The 16078-nt window shown below is 53.2% G+C and overlaps 1 protein-coding gene across 4 annotated transcripts in view; it reads right to left on the reverse strand.

Annotated features, from left to right (window-relative positions):
- The window catches only part of SLC66A2 (solute carrier family 66 member 2), a 50175-nt gene that overhangs the window by 9749 nt on the left and 24348 nt on the right, over positions 1–16078 (reverse strand). For 3 of the 4 annotated variants that reach the window (XM_041739410.1, XM_041739411.1, XM_041739412.1), the window contains one exon: positions 6743–6959. The exons of the other annotated variant lie outside the window; for it this stretch is intronic. In XM_041739410.1, coding sequence (XP_041595344.1) covers positions 6743–6959 — 217 coding nt within the window. The remainder of the gene's footprint in view (positions 1–6742; positions 6960–16078) is intronic. 4 annotated transcript variants of the gene reach the window in all.

The following is a 16078-nucleotide window of genomic DNA, read 5'->3' on the forward strand; positions in this document are numbered from 1 at the left end:
CATAGGGGGCTCTGGTTCCCTGCCCCCAACCTCCCCCCGACCTGCCCCTGCCCCCAACATGCCCCCCGACCGCCCCTGACCTCCCACAACCTGCCCCCCAACCTCCCCCAACATGCCACCAATCTGCCCCGAACCTCCCACGACCTGCCCCCGACCTGCCCCCAACCTGCCCCCCGACCTCCCCGACCTGCCCACCTGGCCCTGGCCCTAACCTGCCCCCAACCTGCCCCTGACCTGCCCCCCAGGCTTGTGCCCAGGCCTTGTACTCGAGGGCAGAGATGGGCTTCTGCTGAAAAGACCTGAGATCAGTGGTCGGGGTCTGTGTTCCCCAGTGGCCCCCTTTCCCCAATGGGTCCCCACCGACATCTGACCTGGTCAACCCTGGACAAGGATTTGTCACCCGAGGTAATAAAGAGCCCTCCCATTCCCAAGGCTGTGCCTCTGCCCCTATCGTCCTTGTGAGGACTTCAGGGGCCACAGGAGGGCTGAGCCCGCAGATGACTCTGCGCCATCAGGACCTCAGGGCTGGATGGCAGGAGAGGAGCGCAGGGAGCAGCAGGTGGTGCCCTTGGAGCTGCAGGGCAGGGGCTCTGGCTACTGCACAATTGAGCTATTGGGGGGAGTGGGGGGAAGGCAACGGACATAGCAGAGCCAGGGGCCCCATGAGGATGGCCATGTCAGGCAGGGGTCAGGGTCAGGGTTAGGTCTGCGCCCCCAGGAGGCCACAGGCACCGGGCACGAGGGGCTGAGATGCCCGCCTTGCCTGCACCGCGGAGGCCCCACTCAGACCCCGCAGAACCAGCGCACCCAGGACAAGCTCCAAGAGCAGCCAGGCGTCTGCAAATGGCCACAAAGACAAGAAAAGGTACAGTCTCCCCCTGAGATGCATAAATGGTGGCAGGAGGCGAAACAACTCCCTCAAAACATATAAAACCTAACGAGTCACAGCGACCCAGGTGGCAGGTGATGCAACCACGGGGGAGCAGCCTGAGTGGGAGGAACGCCAGCCATGTCCCCCTCCTCACGCCAGACCCAGGGACAGGCTGCTGGTCCCGAGCAAAGCTCCCGGCCCCCTGACCTTGTGGAAAGCTGGCCAGGCTGTTTACAGTGGCTCCACGCGGCCGGGACGTCCCAGAGGCAGGTGGCACACTTCCCATGGGGCAGGCAGGCCAGTCCCAGGACTCCCCACCCGGGCCTGCCGGAGCCCCTCTGGGCTCTAAATGCACAGCTGCTCTCTTTACACCCCCCCCCCCCACTGCGGATGGGAGGTCACCCACAATGGGGAGAGCTCCCCCTGATGTGAGGAACATTCTGGGCTGTAGACACCTCACCCAGCCTTGGCCATCGGGCTGGCTTCTGCTCAGGGTCTGGAACGTGACAGCCCCACCTAGGTAGGGGCTCAAGCTGTCCCTGCCTGGTCCCCTGCGGGAAACAAACACCCCAAGAAGGACTGTCCTTGTGCAGAAACCCGGGCCCAGGGGTACAAGCTCTCGGTCACCCCCTGACCCTGAGGTGCCCACCCCTGCGCCTCCCGGTACTGCCCTGAGCCCTGAACTCCCATCACCCAAACCACACGAGGGATGAACCCCAGAAGTGGGGCTACGACTGATACACACCGGGATGTCCTGCAGCCCCGCCTCCTTGGACGCACCAGGCTCAACCTGCCAGAGTTCCATAGATGCCAGAAGCCTGGACTGTCACCTCCCAGGCCCCAGGTTGTGTCCTTCTTGCTCTGGCTGGATTCCTCTCCCCTCCTGACTCCAGCGGGGCCCCTGCACCCGGACCCCCCGCCCCCTCCACTATCTTAACCCAGGCTCCCATTACCTCACTATTGGCTCATTCTTCCTCCCAAACCATTCCAAAAATCCCTCTCAGCCCATCCTGCTCTGTTTGGAGTCAAGTCCAAAAGCCAATTGGTGCTCAAGAGACAATGGCCAAGCTCCCAGCCTGCCCAGCCTCTTCCAGCGCCCACCAGCTCAGGCTGGCCAACTCCCACGGCCTCCCCAGTGCCCCTCTCTGCTCCCTCCAGCCTCAACCCAGACCTCCCTCCCCCTTCCACCCATCAAAAGCACTCCAAGATTCAAAATCTACCCAAAACACAACCCAAAGGAGTAGGTTTTTGTGATCTTGGGTTAGTCAGTGGTTCCTTGGGTAGGATGAGAGCATAAGCAATACACCCACACACAAATACACTGGACTTGGGCAAATTTAAAATTTTTTGTGCTGAGAAGGGTAATATCAGGAAAGTGAAAAGACAACCCACAGGATGGGAGAGAAAAACTGGAAATCATACACCTGATAAGGTTCTAGCCGCCAGTGAATATAAAGAACTCTACAAATCAATAATAGAAAAATAAACAACCAAATTTAAAACTGGGCAGAGGACTGAGCACACATTTCCCCAGAGAAGGTACACAGATGGCCAACAAGCACATGCAAAGATGCTCAACATCATTAGTATCAGGGAAATGTCACCAAACTCAGCAAGATCCACATGACACCCACTAGGGCGGCTGTAATCAACAGGCCACGGAGGACAGTGAGGACGGGCAAGGGTTAGAACCCTCACACCCACTGTGGACCCAGCACGGCAGCTTGAGTAGGGAGACACAAGCTGCCATCTGACCCGGCAACCACCCCACTCGCATGTTCCAGGAGAAATGAAAGCACAGGTCCACGCGGACACTTGCATGTGAATGCCCACAGCAGCGGCATCCCTAACACCCAGGCGTCTATTGGCTGAAAAACACACAATACAGGTCTCAGCAACAGGCACTGCGGCACCTACACAGAGGAGCTCGGGAACACCGCTGGGTGAAAGGAGACACGAGAGACATCTTACAACATGACTCTGGTTATGAAGCACCCTTAGAGATCGCAGGGAAGGGGCTGCCAAGGGAGGGAGGCTGGGTGCAAAGGAAGAGGGATCACCAGCAGGTTCGAGGTTTCCTTTCCGGGTCATGGAAATGTTGTAACGTTGGACGGTGTGGTGGTCGCACAGCTCCATGGATCTTCGAAAACCCACCCAATGGCGCGCAGAAGCAGTAACGGTGCCTCTGGGGAGCTTCGCACCCGCTCCAGGTGCTGCCCTCCCACCCGCCTGAAGCCTCCGCCGAGCTCACCTGAAGGACCAAATACAGGTTTCTGACAGATTGTGATGCTGCAATTCATGCATTGCAGTTTGCGGATCCACTGGTCCCTCTCTCAATGGACACTCGGGTTCTTTTGTTGTCAGCTGCCGTGAGATATGCAGCCGTGAGCACGGGTACACAGTCATCTCAGGCCCCGCTTCCAACACCCCAGGCAGATGCTCAGGACTAGACCTGCCAGATCACATGGTGACTCCGTTTTTTATTTCTAAGGTGGCTTGGTACTCTCCTCCACAGTAGCTGCATGGCCCAGCCTTACTGCCGCCGTGCACGGGCTCCCGCACTCACCACCCTTGCCGACACCGGCTGCTCTTCTGTCTGAGGGCAGCCTCCTACCTGTCCTACCGGGGCCAGGTGGCGCCTCAGCAAGTCTCCTCTGCATTTCCCTGATTAGTGGGGCCAAGCGTCTTATGCTTATTGACCACATGCATATCTGCCTTGGAAAAAAGAGTTTTCCAGTCTTTTGCTCATTTTTAATTGGGTTGTTTCTTTGTTATCATCTTTTAGCAGCTCTTTCTATATTCTCAATATTAATCCCTTATTGGATAGATGATTTGCATATATTTTCTCCCATTCTGTAGGTTGCCTTTTTAATCTTTGGATAGTCTTTTGATGCATCAAACCTTTTGATTTCATAAAATCCAATGTCTTTTTTGTTTCTTTGTTTCTTCCCATGCCTTTGGTGTCATATCCAAGAAATCACTGCCGAATCCAGCATCATGATGCTTTTACTTTTTCTTCTAGGAATTTTATTGTCTTAGGTCTTACACTTAGGTTTTTGATCCATTTTGAGTTAATTTTTATCTAGGATGCCAGGTAAGGGTCTAACTCCATTCTTTCGCATGTGGATGTCCCATTGCCCCAACTCCATTTGTGGAGAAGACTGTCCTTTCTCCACTGGATGGTCTTAATGCCCTTGTGGAAAATCATTTTACCCTATGTGTAAGGGTCACTCCTGGGCTCTCTGCTCTATTCCATGTCTTTATGCCAATGACACACTGTCTTGATTACTATACCTTTGCGGTTATCCTGGAAATCTGAAAGTCTGAGTCCTCTAGTTTTACTCTTTTTTTGAGATTGTTTTAACTATTTGGGGTCCCTTAATATTCCACATGAATTTTAGAACTAGTTTTTCTATTTCTGCAAAAGAAATTACTGGGATTTTTTTTTTAAGATTTTATTTATTTATTCATGAGAGACACAGAGAGAGGGGCAGAGACACAGGTAGAGGGAGAAGCAGGATCCCTGAGGAAACCTGATGTAGGACTTGATCCCAGGACCCCAGAATCACACCCAGACCTGAAGATAGACACTCAACCACTGAGACAACCACTGAGTCCTTCACTGGGATTTTGAAAGGGATTCCATCAAAGCTAGGATTGCAGGATCCCTGGGTGGTGCAGCAGTTTAGCGCCTCCCTTTGGCCCAGGGCGCGATCCTGGAAACCTGGGATCGAATCCCACGTTGGGCTCCCTGCATGGAGCCTGCTTCTCCCTCTGCCTATGTCTCTGCCCCTTTCTCTCTCTCTGTGACTATCATAAATAAATTTTTTTAAAAAATCTGGGATTGCTTTGGGTAGTACTGACATTTTAGCAATACCAAGTCTTCCTGTTGTGAACACAGGATGTTTTCCCATTTACTCAGGTCTTCCATTCCTCTCAGCAGGGTTTTGTAGTTTTTGTCGTACAAGTCTTTTAACCTCCTTGGTTAATTTCAAGTATTTATACTTCTCATGTAACCATAAATGGAATTGTTTTTGTAATTTCTTGAGTGCCCTGCAACCTGCCCTTGGTGGCGCTGGGGGATTAAGCTGTTGTGTTATTGCCTATATTAAGAAGCTTGAATCTTGAGGCACGTGGATGGTTCAGTCAGTTGAGCGTCCAACTTTTGATTTCAGCTCAGGTCTGATCTTAGGTTATGAGATCGAGACTCGTGTAAGGCTCCATGCTCAGTGGGGAGTCTACTTGAGATTTTCTCTCCCTCTGCCCTTCCCTACACCACTTGCACATACTGGCTCTCTCTCTAAAGTAAATAAATCTTAAAGAAAAAGCAGCAGTAGCAGCTTGAATCTCTGCCTTCTAGAGACATCTGTGGACTCGGCTTCGTGTCTGTGGATCAGAGCCTCCAGCCATAGTCACTGTCAGCCTCTGCTCTGGCCTGCCTCTGACCCTTGGATAGTCCTTTTCCATCACAAAAGTTTGGCCTTGAAAAACTGAGACAATGTTATATTCAATCACCAGGGTATCCCCTAAATGGCAGATACAGTAAGAGATGCCTACAGGATCCAACCAGCAATAGGAGACAGCTCAGGTGCAGCCACACACACGGGTGGGGCTTGGAAGCAGCAGTACAGGAGCAACGTGAGCCCACTGAAGCCACTGTAGCCATAAGTCAGTGGTCAGCCTGAGTGAGTTTGCAGGCGCCAAGGGTCCCTGGGGAGAGGACACCATGCCCCAGCTACTGGACAGGCCTCCCACAGCACATTCAGATCCACAGGAGCACACTAGTCATCTTCTTTACACTTCACCTGAATAGATACCCATCCAACGAGAACCGGGTAGGGAAGGGACTGTAGCCACATCACAGGAAGGGCAGCCAATGGGCCTGAGGGGGACAAGCACAGAGAAGACGCTCCGGGGAGGTGGGGTCACAATGCTCCTCCACACCTGGGCCCACCCTGGGAGGGGCTGAGGGTGTGCATGGATGTCAGGGAAAGGGGCATGAGACATTCAGGTACAGGACGCCTGGGGGCTCAGCAGTTGAGCGTCTGCCTTCAGCTCAGGGTCCTAGGGTCCTGGGGTCCTGGGATCGAGTCCTGTACCGGGATCCCCAAAAGGAGCCTACTTCTCTCTCTGCCTATGTCTCTGCCTCTCTCTGTGTCTCTCATGAATAAATAAATAAAATCTCTAACATACCCCCCTGCACAGGTGTACTGACACCTGAGGAGGGAGCTCCCCATCACAGGAAGCAAGCAAGTGCTAGAAGAACACCTGGCAGGAAGGACAAAGATTCTGAACAGGCCAATCCAAAGGTCCCTGTAATTCTGGTGGACACCCTGTTCCAGTGCATGGGTGACTCTCATGGGGTCGGGACAGGACAGTGGAAGGCTCCCCCCAATGCCCCCAAGGTCTGTTCCACACTGGCCTCCCATTACTTGGAGCGCATGTGAAGACGTGAATGGCAACAGCACACATAGCTATCACCAAGAGTGCCCCTCAATGACACACATCCCCTGCCTCTGGAAGCCAGGGCACCTCTGCACACCTCCTGACTATGGGCAGAGCTCTCCCCTCACATCCCCTCTCCTGTGCTCGGCACATCCTTCCCACTATGATGCTTCAGGTTCAACCTAAAAGAGAGACTCTCAGACCCAGTACCGTGAGCTTCCCCTCACCTGTTCCGTGCTAACATATCTGCTCAGGCAGCAAGACGCCAAAGGACCCATGCGCTCCAACCCAAGCTGTTCTTTACTTGGAAGCTGTACAAACAGGACTTAAAATATAGCAGCCAGGTTTGTACACATTTGACTCTGACCAATCATGTGGGCACATCGGTACCAAGAGGTGCAGTGAGATCGACACTTACGAGCCTACCTCATTCCCTCAGTGGACTGGTGGCGGTAGTTGCGGTAGAGCTGAGGGACACCTAGCATGGCTTCGGTCAGCACAGCCAGGAAGCCCAGGGTCTCCACAAAAAGGGCTGAGTCGATGGACAGGTATGTGACGTAGCCTGCCACGCCCGTGAAGGCCAGGACACATTGCACATAGTCCCCGAAGCTGCTCCAGTGCCAGAAGTGGTGAGGGTCAAAGTCTAGGGCAAGAGGAAGAGAGATATGTGAACTAGGCACACAGATCAAGGTCATCATGAGGAGAGAGGATGTGAACTGAGGTCAAGGTTATCAAGGGTACAGTGTCAGCTGAGTGAGGGGGTCAGGGAGGAGGTGAACTGAGTGAGGGAGTCAAGGTCACCGTGAGGACAATATGGGCTGTGGGGCTCCACATGGTCTTGACCAAGGCGCTTGTGAGGGAGCCTCGATACAGATATTAATTCAATGTAAAGATGGTAAAACCCATAAGTCTGCTACTGCAGTCAGTGGTACCAGAGCTGCTGAATCTCCCTCCTGGGTAGAGCCCTCGCCCTTCCCCTCCACAGCTGCATGAGTCAACCATGCACCTCCGTTTCTTCTTCTTCTTTTTTTTTTTTTTTTAAAGATTTTATTTATTTATCCATAGACACAGAGAGAGAGAGGCAGAGACACAGGCAGAGGGAGAAGCAGGCTCCATGCAGGGAGCCCGATGTGGGACTCGATCCTGGGTCTCCAGGATCACACCCTGGGCTGCAGGCGGCGCCAAACCGCTGTGCCACCGGGGCTGCCCCATTTCTTCTGATGTAAGAGAGTAGCAGTATGACCTGCCTCCTATGGCTGTTCTAATAATTCCGTGAGTTAATCTCATGACCCCAGTCAAGTGCCAAGCCTGTAATAAGGGCCCGATGAAGGTACGTACTCATCATTGCTACCCACTTCACTGATAGAATGTTATCGTTTGCTGGACACACATGTCCTGCAGACCGAAATCATAAGTACTCGCAAATGAGCAAACTACATCAAGTTCCTGGGCTCAGGCAGATAAACGTAGGAGTCCTGGGGATAGAAGCAGCTTCAGGAAAGGTCAGGAAAATGGGGTAAATACTGAGAGAACATGAGGGGGCATGATGCACCCCAAGACCAGCCTGGTCCTGACACCGGGAGGGCCTGGAGCCGGGGCACCGTGCGGGGCTGCAGGCATAAGCAAGGGCATGGGACGGCAGGGCTGGCCAACTGGGGCCGGGAAGTACCCCAAGGGGAAGAGCCAACCTGCACACACGTGCCTGTCCTCCCACCCAGACCCTCCCTCCCACCCCCACCCCCTCACTCCACAGGAGAGCACTATCCTAAGTCTGAGCTGGAAACGGGATGCAGACAGGATGGCCAGAGGAGGACGAACATGGCTGGCAGGAGGGACGTCATACCAGACTGAGGGTCCATTCCTAGAGCAGGGCTGGGTATGAGCCAGCTGTGCTGCAACACGGGGGTGGGCTGAATGTGTGGGGAGCCTGGAACACAGGCTGGGGGCAAACGAGGGGTCCCCTATGGAGAATAGGAAACCATGAAGGATGCAGTAAGGGGACGAATTTCAGACCCGGCTGAAATCCCTGCCTTTGTGCCTGTGGAGTGGAGAGAACACAGTCAGAGGTGAGAACCTGGGCCAGGACTGGGATGACTGGGGGACATGCGAGTACGGATAGGGGCCCAGGGGCTTTAGGAAGCTGGTCTGAGTTCAAGGTGTCAGAAGCCTTTCTACTTTAGGTTCTCAAGGAGCAAGTCAATTAACAGATGACTAACAGAAAATCCTTATCAAAAGTTTCTAAGACTGAGGCAGGCTAGACCCTTAACTCAGCATACACAAAAATTAATTCAAAATGGATCAAAGACCTAAACATGAGAGAGAAAACTCTTAGAAGAAAATATAGAGGGAAAGCTTTGAGACATTGCATTTATCGATGGTTTCTTAGATGTGACAACAAAAGCACAGACAACAAAAGAAAAAATAAATTGGACAATATCAAAAATGTAAACTTCTGTGTTTCTAAGGGGAAAAAGGTCTTTGACATTATTGGTTTTAGCAACAATTTTTTGGATACAACACCAAAAGTGCAAGCAACAAAAGCAAAAATAAATGAGTGGAAGTACATCAAACTGAAAGGCATCCGCAAAGCCAAAGAAACAACAGGCCAAACTAAAGGAAACCAACACAATGGGAAAAATATTTGTAAACTGTCACCCTTACCAAGGGTTTATATCCAAATACATACAAAACTCATACAACTCAAAGGGAAAAAAAAGCCAATCCAATTAACAAATGGTCATAGGACTAGATTAGACATTCCTCCAAAGATGACATCCTGATGGCCAACAGACACATAAGATGCTCTAGCTCACTCATCATCAGGGAGATACAGGTCAAAACCACAACAAGGTCCCATGTCATACCCGTCAGAATGGCTAAAATCAAAAAGACAAGAAACAGCAACTGCTGACAAGGCCATGGAGAAAGGGGCGCCCTCATGCCCTGTGGTGGGAGTGCAAGCTGCTGCTGCCACCCTGGAAAACAGCATGGGGGGTCCTCAAAGAGTTAAAAATGGAGTTGCCCTATGATCCAGCCATTCCACTTCTGGAATACAGCTAAAGGAAATGCGATCATTATTCCGAAGAGCCACCAGCGCCCCCCACTCCCTGCAGCACTACTCACAACAGACCTGGGAACAGCCTAAGCAACCATCAGGAGATGAACGGATACGAAGGTGTGCTAGACACATACACACACACACACCAGATTATCCTTCAGCCATTTGAAAAAGGGGGAAAAGGGATATCTTGCCTTTTGTGACAACACAGATGGATCTTGAGGACATTATGCGAAGTAAAACCAGTCAGAGAAAGACAAGCACTGCATGTTCTCATTGTTGTGTGGAATCCAGAAAGCCAAACTGACAGAAACAGAGAGTAGAATGGTGACTGCCAGCATGCGGAGGGGGGAAAAAGGGGTATGCAGTCAGAGGGCACAAATTCTGAGCCTGTGACGGACAAGTTCTGGGATCTAATGCACAGAATGGTGACCGTAGTTAACGATGTCATAGCATACATAGGAAAGTGGCTGGGGTGCCTGGCTGGCTCAGCTGGTGGAGCCTGCAACTCTTGATCTAGCCCTACACATCAGGTATACAGTTTACTTTTATTTTTTTTTAAGATTTTATTTATTTATTCATGATAGACACACAGAGAGAGAGGCAGAGACACAGGCAGAGGGAGAAGCAGGCATCATACAAAGAGCCTGATGTGGGACTCGATCCAGGATCTCCAGGATCACACCCTGGGCTGCAGGCGGCACTAAACCGCTGCGCCACCAGGGCTGCCCTATAGTTTACTTTTAAAAAGAGGGGAAAAGGAACGCCTGGGTGTCTCAGCGGTTGAGCATCTACCTTTGGCCCAGGGCATGATCCCCGAGGTCCTGGGATCGAGTCCCACATCAGGCTTCCTGCAGGGAGCCTACTTCTCCCTCTGCTTGTGACTCTCCCTCTCTCTCTGTGTCCCTTATGAATAAATCAATCTTAAAAAAAATTAAATTTAAATTTAAAAAGGGAAGAAAAAAGAAAGGTGTTAAGAGGATAGATCTTAAAGGTTATCTCCACCAAAAAAGAGTCATTATGTGAGGGGGTGGAACTGTTCATTGATCTTACTGTGGTACTTATTCCACAATATTTAAGTGTATTAAATCATCACATTGTACATCTTAAACTTAAAAAGGTTATACGTCAATAATATCTCTATAAAGCTGAGAAATCTTTAAAAAAACCTTTGTGTTTCCAAGGACACAATCAACAAGGTGAAAGGCAACGCGAATGGGAAAAAGTATTTGCAAGTCAAAGGGCCTCATATATGTGCGTGTAGGGCTGAAGTCCCTGGGTTTTGGGGTGAGAGGAGGGCAAAAAAATCGTGGAAAGAAAAAGGACCAAAATCTTCCCAAATGTTATGGACACTCTAAGTCCTACATCTAAGAACTACAACAGATCCCAAGCACAAGAAACACACAGAACAGCGTTCCACATGCTAGCAACAAGCAATCAGAAATTGAATTCTAAAACCATCACCACACAGCCCATCAAAGGGTAGGAAACACTTAGGAACAAACCTGACGACGTGCAAGCCCAGCGGAAGCCAAGGAAGCGGCGCTGAGAGAAACCGAGGTGAGATGCGAGCACAAAGAACGGCTTACAGACTGTGTGAATGAGGACGCGAAGCGGCAGGAACCCACATGCGCAGGACGGGGCGGTGCCGTGGGGAGGTGTGCACACATACCATGGGTCCAGCCAGCCCACCCCTGGGTGTGCACCCGGAGAAGCGAGCAGACGGTCACGTGTGGATCAGAGCAGCGTCAGCGGTAACTGCCCAGCCTGGGAACGACCCACAGGCCTGCCGGCCAGTGGAGACACACACACAATGCAACACCACGGAGCTCAGCCACGAAGGGACTGCTCGGTCACACTGCAACTGTCCGCCCGCCCAATGGCCAGGCTGCAGTGTCTCAGCTCCTCCTGCGTGCCTGGCTCTGTAGCTCATCAGGCCCAGCTCCCGGAGGAGGGACCCGAGGTCAGAGAGCCTCCTCCAGGCCGCCCCCCTACCGCCAGAAGTCAAGTGAGACCCCCTGGGGCATGCCCCCAGCCATCTCCTTAGTGTGACCAGGTGATGGCCATCGCCGGGGGCGGGGTGGGGCAGAGAGCAGCCATAAGCAGTCCCAGGACCTGGGGGATCCCCAGCACTTTACCGCCCCCCACACCCCGCCAAGCTCCACGCAGAGAAGACACACATTCCAAGTGACACTAGTGCCCAGAAAAACTGAAACGACACTAAATTTTAATAATCTACAGAATACACATCATCTAGAACTCCTGGGATAGCTTCCCTCCTGAACACGTATGTGATGCACAATAAAAGGACAACTCAATTAAGACACGGGCAAGGGGCCTGAATAGCCACTTTTCTAGAGAAGATGTTCGGATGTCCAAGAAGCACACGAAGAAATGCTCCCATCACCCATCATTGGGGAAATGTGGGTCACAGCCACACGGAGATGCCTTCACAGCTGTGATGACAGCAGTAAAGACAGTAAGAGGCCTGGGGGCAGGGTGTGGAGAAACCTGATGTGCAGCTGATAGGAATGAAAAGAGAAAACAGCCTGGACATTCCTTGGTGACCGGGCGTGGATCGCTCCGTGGCCTGCGATCCTGCTCCAGTGTACAGGCACAGAGAACTGAAAACACGTGTCATGTAAAACCTCATGCACGAATATTCACTCAGAAAGGTAGAAATTGGGATGCCTGGGTGGCTCAGGGGTTGAGCGTCTGCCTTCAGCTCAGGGTGTGATTCCATGGTCCTGGGATTGAGTCCCACCTCAAGTCCCACATTGGGCTCCCTGCATGGAACCTACTTCTCCCTGTGCCTATGTCTCTCTCTCTGTCTCTCATGAATAAATAAATAAAATCTTAAAAAAAGAAAGAAAGAAAGAAAGAAAGAAAGGCAGAGACCACCCAGATGTCCATGATGGATGAGTGGATAAGCAAAATGTGGTAGATTCACATCTGGAAATACCACCTGGCCTTGGGGAGGATCAAGCGATGGCACCCATGGTGGCGTGAACTGATCTGCAAAACATTTTGCTAGTGGAAGAAGCCAGTGAGCAGAGACCACATCCTGGATTCCTCCCATACAGGAAACGTCCAGAACAGGCAAATCACACAGAAATGCCTAAGTGGTTTCCCAGGGTAGGGGTAAGGGAGACATGGGGGCTTATATAGGGTTTCTCTTGGGGTGATGGAAATGTGCTTTAAGTAGACAATTTTTTTTGACATAAATAACCTCTACACTCAATGTGGGCCTTGAACTCACAAACCCAAGAGTCACAGGCTCTTCTAAGCCAGCCAGGTGCCCAAGAAACGCTCTATAATTAGTGGTGATGATCACACAGCATTGCAAATGTACTAAAACCACTGAATTGTATACTTTAAGGTGATTAAATGGTGAATCTGATGCGAATTTTATCTCAAAAAACTTTTCAAGGGTAAATTTTACGGTACGTGAATTACATCCCAAAAAGCTAATTTTATTTATTTTTTCCAAAAAGCTAATTTTAATACATAATACAGTAAAATAGTCTCTATGTATGTGATGTGTTATGTAAAGAGGTAGAGAAATACCCAGTCTAGTAAGTACATTTTCCAATCCTGAAGTTAAAAATACTTCTCTTAAAAAAAATAAAAAATAAAAAAAAATAAAAAAAAAAATACTTCTCTTAAACTTCAAGTGTGAGGTGCTGTCATTTGCATCCTGAGCAATTTAAAGTAAACCCAGCAACGCATCCAACCACCACCTTGTGGGATGCACCACGGTCACTTGAGTGGCAGGGAGAGAGAAGCGGGACTCCTATAAAGCGGAATGTCCGCGAGGGTAATACCGGATAAATACAGAAATGAGATTTGCAGAGTTTAGATGCTTAATGAAAAGTATAGGTTCCTGATCTGTTCACACAGAACCAAACCTCTATACTTGAGAGGTTTCTACATCAGAGGTCGTCTCATTAATTTTTGAAAGAAGCTAAGAGAGGAGAGGCCCAGGGGAGGGCAGCCCCCAGGCAGCACCTGCCCCACCCCTAGGGCAAGCCCCCAGCAGGTGCAGGTACAGGTGATGTGTCAGGAGGGGGTCTCCAGGACTGGGATAGAAAGGGGCGGTGCCCCAGGTAACCCACCATGTGGACTGAACTGCATCCCCTCGACAGTTTCACGACCCACACACCAAACCCAGACGCAACATGTTGTCCAGACAAGACCCGGAGATAAGGCATTGAGCCCTGAACAATGCTCCCAGGACTGGGGGCCAACCGGTCCCTCTCGGCCACCATCAGCTCTTCCCCTCGTGACTGCCTCTCAGAACTGATCTGCCTCCCTGGCCACTCCCTGGTCCCTGTGTGGGGAGGGGCCACGGGGCCGCAGGGGCTCCAGGAGGCTGGTGAGGGTGACATCACACCGACCTGTGCACCCCCAGGGGCCCCCCTCAGGAGCCGGGAGCAGCGGGGTCCCTGGGCTTCATGGACACCCAGAGCCTCGCAGACCCCGCGGGCCCCCCCAACAAGACACACCTGCATGCCCAGTGTCAGACCAGTAGGCAGTGCAGCCGCGCCCCCACAGGGCAAATAGGTGCTCCAGCACAGACCACCTCCCCCTCCCCACCCAAGAGCCCCTCCCACAGGCCCACTCAGGCCTGAGCCCCTACAGCACATGTCCCCACTCCTCTGCACTCCCCCTGCCCCAGCCCTCTCTGTGCTCGACCCCCCTGCCCCCAACTCCCTCCCTGCCCCCCTCCCCTCATCTTTCCTCCAGGCCTCCCCCTCCCCCAGCCCATGGGTCCTGTCTCTCCCCCATACCCCTATCTGTCCTCCACCTCTCCCCAGGCCCCATCTGTCCCCCGTCTTCCCCCAGCCCTCCATCTGCCCCCCATCTCTCCCCCAGCCCCCCTCCGTCTCTCCCTCAGCCTGGCCCCTCTCCCCCAGCTCGTTTATCCCCCAGCCCTACCCCATCTCTCCACAGGCCCCCCCCTTCCATCTCTCTTCCAGGGCCTCCATCTGCCCCCCATCTTTCCCCCAGCCCATCTATCCCCTGTCTCTCCCCCAGCTCCCCCATCTGCCCCCCATTGTCTCTCCCTCAACCCCCCTCTCTGAGGCAGGAGGTTGGGTGGAGACGGCTCCCCAGGGACTGACTCTAACTACCTACCACCCATCAAATGTGATGTGAGAAGGCACAGAAGCTATTTTTTGCAGCTGAAGACTCTGGAATGAGAGCTGTTATGTCTATCTGCTGGGGGCCCCGCCGAGCTCTAGGGTCACCTAACATGGAAGCACGGTGACCACACTGGCCCAAGGTCACCACAGGAACCTGCCCTGTAAGGTGGCCACACCTCCAGAGGCCAACCAGGAGGAGGAAGGAAACCCCAGGCTCTGTGCCCCCCACTGACCCCCAAACCCACCCAGTTTTCCTGGTGTTTTGGGGGAAATCCTGGTGTTTTCTGCCACCTTCCTCAGCCTTCCTCACAGGGCAGCCCTGTTCCACCTGCACACTCTCCAGCTGTCCCAGGGTCACACAGCTGGGCCCCCCAAGCCATCCCTCGCCCCATCCACTGGGGTCACCGCTCCTCCCAGGGAGAGGGAGCACACACCAGGTGTCCCTGGGGATCGCTGCTGACTGCCTTCATTCTGGAGGATGAAGAGGCCACACAGCAGGGCATCCTGATGCCCTCGGGGTGCCCACGACGGCTCCATCGAAAGGGCTCAGCCCTATTGGTGACCCGGGGTTGGCATCTGGAGCCAACGTTCCCCGGGGCCAGGAAGCAGATAAGCACACACCCGGCCCCTCTCCACAGTCAGCACCCAACCCCAATACTGGGGGAAACCGAGGCAGAGCCCCCTGCTGCGGCGATGCATGGGATCGAGCCCAGACCCTCTTGCGATGCTGCCTCCAGGGGCCCAGGGTCAAGAGGTGGCACCACCACCCCGGCTGCATGACCCTGAGACGGGCTTGGCTTTGCTCACCCCACCCCTGCGCAGCCTCCCTTGAAACTCCGGCTTCCTGCCCACCACCTGTCTCAGAGGAGACGACAGGCCCTCGGTGAGCAGGTGGCACTCTGGCCACAGTACAGGGGATTGTCTGGGCAGGAGGAGATGCAGGACCCTCCTGGGACCACCCTGGGCAGAGGGAGATTGCAGGACCCTCCTGGGACACCCCACCCCTGGGCAGGGGTCCCTGTCAGCCTCCCCGCGGCCCAGGCATTCAGAGTGGACCTGGACGCCTGGGTACCATCACACGGTCCTGCTGACTTGGTCTTACTTCCCATCTGGAGAGCTGGAAAAGCCCAGCGTCCACGAGGGGGCCTGGGTATCTGTCCTTATACCCTCGGGCCTCGTGGGGCCACAGAGGGCCTGGCCGGGCAGGGAGTGAGAGGCTGAGTGCAGCCCCCACCACTGTGGGGAGACGGCAGCACCCCGGCCCTGCAGCCCGACCCCTGGAGGGGCAGGTGGTGGTCACCCCTGAAAAGGCCCCATGCCTCTTGCTCTGTGTTCCACCCCAGCGGGCGGGGGTCATATCCTGACTGGCTCGTCCTTGTCGGGCGACACTGCAGACCCCACTGCAGGCCCCACTGCAGAGCCCCCTGCAGACCCTGCTGCAGACCCCGCTAGAAATGGAACACATGTAACCCGAGCACAACCCCAGCAGGTTTCTGCTCCCACAGGTCACACAAAGCCCCACCCCCCTCCCGGGTGGTCTAGGCCTAGTAGGCCCTGAGA

The sequence above is a fragment of the Vulpes lagopus genome, chromosome 24 (genome assembly GCF_018345385.1).
Source record: "Vulpes lagopus strain Blue_001 chromosome 24, ASM1834538v1, whole genome shotgun sequence".
In the NCBI taxonomy this organism is placed as follows: Eukaryota; Metazoa; Chordata; class Mammalia; order Carnivora; family Canidae; genus Vulpes; species Vulpes lagopus.